General features: G+C 46.4%; 1 protein-coding gene across 1 annotated transcript in view; it reads right to left on the minus strand.

Moving 5' to 3' along the window:
• The window catches only part of LOC108801708 (NACHT, LRR and PYD domains-containing protein 3-like), a 14,708-nt gene extending 13,077 nt beyond the window's left edge, over nt 1-1,631 (minus strand). The window contains exon 1 of the mRNA XM_018573611.1: nt 1,595-1,631. Coding sequence (XP_018429113.1) covers nt 1,595-1,631 — 37 coding nt within the window. The remainder of the gene's footprint in view (nt 1-1,594) is intronic.
• Nucleotides 1,632-4,874: the final 3,243 nt, after the last annotated feature.

Raw genomic sequence — 4,874 nt, forward strand, 5'->3', positions numbered from 1 at the left:
CAATTGCGAGCGGGCGAGTGGAAATTTTGAGCCCTGGTATAGACTACCGCTAACGAATTTCAGAACATTCTGATTCGTTTGCATTCGTTATGTCTGTAATTCGTAAGTCGGATACATCCAAATCTCCAAATTTCATCCAAATTTCGATTACGAAAGAATCGCACAGGTCTCTCCCTCTGTACATTTATCCCTGCGTGGCTAAATGCATAAAAAAAACCCTCACCTACTGTCAGCTCCTCCCCGGCCGTCTCTGCTGCAGTGACATCTGGCGGCCGGAGGGAGAACTGACACTGCTGCACTAGGAGGAAGTTGAGGAGCCTCTCACCTCGCACAGCAGAAGGCACGCGGTGACCCAAAGCCGGAGAACCGCTGCCTCAGAATCTGATCATATTTATTTCTAAGAATGTTATTAGTGTGTCAGATAATCCCACCAACCCTCTGGTGATTGGAGCCCCTCCTCCTATTTCTCCCTGCAGGTGATGGGTTGTGTCTTCAGGTGTCTGGTAAGGCCCAGCACACAGTGACATGAGTGACATGATTGGGGCCACAATTCATACAGACACGTACTTCTAGGGGCCACCACTGCAAATCTGAGCCATTCATAGCCGAGACTGGTACCAATCATCACCAACATATCAGCCCAGTAAGATGTCTGCCAGAGAGGTCAGGGGACACTTCAGGTTTGGGGGTCACCTAGGGGAAGGGGTGTGAAGGAACATTTCGGGTTGGGGGTTAAGTATAAGAATAAGATTAGAAATGAAGGTCGGGGGAAGGGACAAGGCAAGTGTCAGGGTGACAATAAGAAGCCATGGGTGATAACAGGGAAGGCACAATGTCTGGGTGTCTGACGCTGGGATATGTTGTGTCTCTTCCTCGGGATCTACTGAGATGTCCGGATGTGGAAGGACGCTGTGAGTGTGTAACGCAGATCAGAATTATTAGCTTTGAAATATTAGATGTGTTTGGAAATTTACCTCTAAGAACATCTGTTCATGTTAAGCTTTTCAGTCAGCTGATCTTCATAATTGATGCATGAATTCTTGTGCCCATGCAGGAGGTCTGGAGGTGAGGCTCCTCTCAGCAGGAAGCTCAGGATGTATTGTATCCTGCACCAGGACAAAGTCAGACACCTCGGCAACAGCCGTCCGGGCTTTAGATCTCTGATTGCTGAACTCCAGGTACAAGATATTTACAGCCTTGTGCTCAGAGAAAGAGGTCAGTGTGTTCTGAGTTATATTTCAGTGATAGACACGGGAGACTCATGGCTGGAGGGTCTCATAGGAAAGAGACCAGTAGAAGATGAGGACTGCTGGGTCATCTAGCTCCGGATGTGTGTCTTGGGGACTACTGGGACTTGTAGGGCCTTACTAGCTGTGAACTGTTGTCCTGTTTGAACAATAAAGAGGCTCTACAGACCACCTCCTGCCTTACCATCCCATGTGGATCCCTCTTCTGCTGAGTGACATTAGTCGTGAGTCGTGACTTTCTTTTATCAACCCTGGTTGCTGTTACCCCTTTGCTGTGTCTGGAATACTGCCCTGTGCCCCTGGACTTTACCCATGCTGTGCCCTGCTGCTGTTATCCATTGCCTTACCCGGATTCCTCTTCTGTGCCCCCTGGACTCTGCCCATGCTGTCCCTTGCTGTTTTAGTCCTTTGTTTGGCCCGGATTACTACCACACTTGCCGTATCCTAATGTTGAGAACCCCCAATAAAGAACCCGCTGGTCAAGGGTCCTAAAAACCACTCTTGGTCTCAGTGTGTGTTCTGTGTCTCCCACAACCTCCGTCACAGAGTGTATTTCATTTCTGTTATTAGTTATTTGATAGGAATGGTATAACCAATCAATTGTATTATTATTATTATTATTGTATGAAGCATCTAAATTTTTGCGTAATTGAGTCATTTTATATCTTTTTTTATACAATTGTAGCGCTCTCTGCTATGCTGCTACTAAATGTAGTGTTATATATGGGTCCTACAAACAAGAAGAAGGCATCGGGCTCAAAACAAACACCCGCTCGACCTGCCAAAACGGATATCGAGACCTTCTTTCAGAATTCTCAGGGCTCCCAGGGCCGCCGACGTACTGACAACATGGCGACGGCACGTGGCAACCCTGCTTCTCCAGCCTGTTCCTCTGCACACCAGGAGGATTCCCCTGTCACCTCTCGGCTTATCGCAGCATCCTCAGATGAAGACCAGGATGAGGGAGAGTTCCGCCGAGCTCTCATCAATCTACCCACAAAGCGGGATATAGAAGCTCTCTTTTCCCGCTTCGAGGCCCTGCATAAGAGAGACATGGCAGACCTGCGGGAGGCGATCCATGGCTTTCACCGCCGCATGGACGCGGTCGATGAGAACCTCTCATCACATAGCTATTGCGGAGCTCCAGTCAGTAGCTGTGCAGCAAAACCAACAACTCCAAATGACCTGGTACCACATGGATGACCTGGAAGACAGGAGCCGTAGAAACAACATCAGGCTCCGCGGTATCCCCGAAGCCACGGTCACATCAGAACTTGAACACTCAGTTCGTGGTATCCTAAACACGCTACTGAATCGTCCTGCAACAGAGACTCTAGAGATTGATAGAGTTCACCGTGTCCCCGGCTTCCGAAACCCCTCTATGACACAACCACGCGACGTCCTGTGCAGGGTTCATTTATTGCGTCAGAAAGAGGAGATCATGGTGAAGGCCAGAGAGAAAGGCTCCTTGGACTTTGATGGAGCGGAGATCACACTCTACCCAGATCTCTCACAGCGTACTCTAGCCAGACGGAGGGCCCTCCGTCCCCTGACCAGGATGCTACGAGACAGCGACATCTCCTACCGATGGGTCTACTCCTTTCACTTACTGGCAAGAAAGAACGGCAAGTCAGTTATCCTCCGAAGCCCTTCCGACCTTGATAGCTTCGCCAGGCAACTGGGGATTTCCCCTGTCGAGCTGGAACCGTGGCCGGATCCTCCAACACCTACCCTTACTGCCACCCAAGACGACCAGTGGAGGGAAGTTCTTCCCCAGAAAAAACGACGCTGAGATCACCCTACACTACCAAGCAACAATGGCTGACTGTAGTCACTTTTTTCTCTCACTTCTTCACTTGCTCCTCACGAGATTCCTCCACTGGACCTCTCCCACCGATACTGAAGGAGACTCGGGTCTAACTCCAATCGCAAGTATTTTTATGTTACCACTGTTGATTCTGCCACGATGCCTCTCTTCCCTTCCAAAAACCCTCTCATATATCTAGCCTTGACTGTCCCCATGAAGTTATAGCCCTCTCACATCCGACAGTTCAACTTATTGCCATACACCCTTTTGTTTGAAATCTAATCCAAGATGGGTTAACATTGTTCCCATGCCTGCTCTGAACTATTGCAGTATACCACTGAAAGGAGAGAGAAGACTACTATATCAATATAGAAACTGATTTCATTCGTTCTTCCAAGAACAATCTTATTCTGTTTTTAAGGTATTTTTTTTTTTACCTCTCCCTCTTAGTCTCCCTTCATACACTGGTTTCACAAGACCTCATACCCTTTTACCTACACGCATACCAGGAATCTCCCTACCTCATGAGAGAGGGTTTTGTTCATTTTGTTCACTTTAGTCATTCTCCTCAGGTCCCAGTATGGTCATGCTCCAAATACCATCTATGTTGAAAGTTTGAATATATGTGCTTCTCATACTACATACAGAACCTCTACTGTGACCTATATTTAGCTCCAAAACTCCCTCATTTATACAACACTATGGGATGGGTAACTTTCTACTTGTCTACTAATATATGTTTTGCATATTGCTGTGTACATATGTGTGTACATGTGTTTCCATATGTATACATATATATTATATTGTATAGTTATATTAAGTAATCCCTGACTTGACACTAAAAGGTCCTTATCCCATACTTCGACAATCAGTCCTGAAGACTGTCCTGCTCTCTCCTTAACAAAAACAAAATCTCGTCACTAGCGACGATACCCACTCCTCTTCCCACGCGAACTAGCAATTACACCCCCCACCTCCACCATGAAGCTATAATATATATATAAACAAGTGGAACTTCATGATACTTGCCATACCAAATGTCGAAAACCTTTCCAGAACTATCTAACACATTACAACCCTCCCTTAAATAGGGAAATCCAGACCTACTGCCTGAATAAAGAAGATCCTTGATCGGGTCTCCCTGTAAGAGGATATATTGCTTAATCCACCTTCATTTGTAATGTACTCTGCACGCTATGACATCTCAAATGCGTGATGACCATCCCCCCTACTGAAACTGGCCGCATGCGAATAGCATAAGTTTGAAAGTTCATGATGAGGATTCTAATCTCAATTTATGTTTGTTTCCACTTGCTCAAATACTGAGTGTTTTGTTCTCAAAAGGATTGCTGGTCTATACCTTACACCCTGCCTAGGTCTACAATTAACCCTCCCAACAATGTCCCCTGTGTCTTATCCCCTACCGACATAGAATCCATACATTCACTACCCTTGATTTAAACCATTAACCCGCCCGCAAGTGTCCCTCCTCCACCATTCTTCACACTCCAGTCTCTCCCCACACCCCCAATGGAGTGAGTGAAACGTAGTGGTGTTCACCCATTCAGCCCACTTTCTACCCGCTATCCAGCCCAACTTAATGCTTAGATCAAATGCCCTAGTTCGCTAATACAATATCCACCTCTTTAATCACACCCTCCTAAATTTCCAGAGACAATACTAACATACAAACTGTAAGATATACGATTGGACCCTCCTCATTGACGTAAAACAGAATGTTTGATGTTTGAACACTCACCTCCTCAAATGTGATGAGGATCCTGTTATAAGCCTAAATGCAATAAGTTCATATTATTGCT

Source organism: Nanorana parkeri, unplaced genomic scaffold (assembly GCF_000935625.1).
Source record: "Nanorana parkeri isolate BGI_ZX_2015 unplaced genomic scaffold, ASM93562v1 scaffold2454, whole genome shotgun sequence".
In the NCBI taxonomy this organism is placed as follows: domain Eukaryota; kingdom Metazoa; phylum Chordata; class Amphibia; order Anura; family Dicroglossidae; genus Nanorana; species Nanorana parkeri.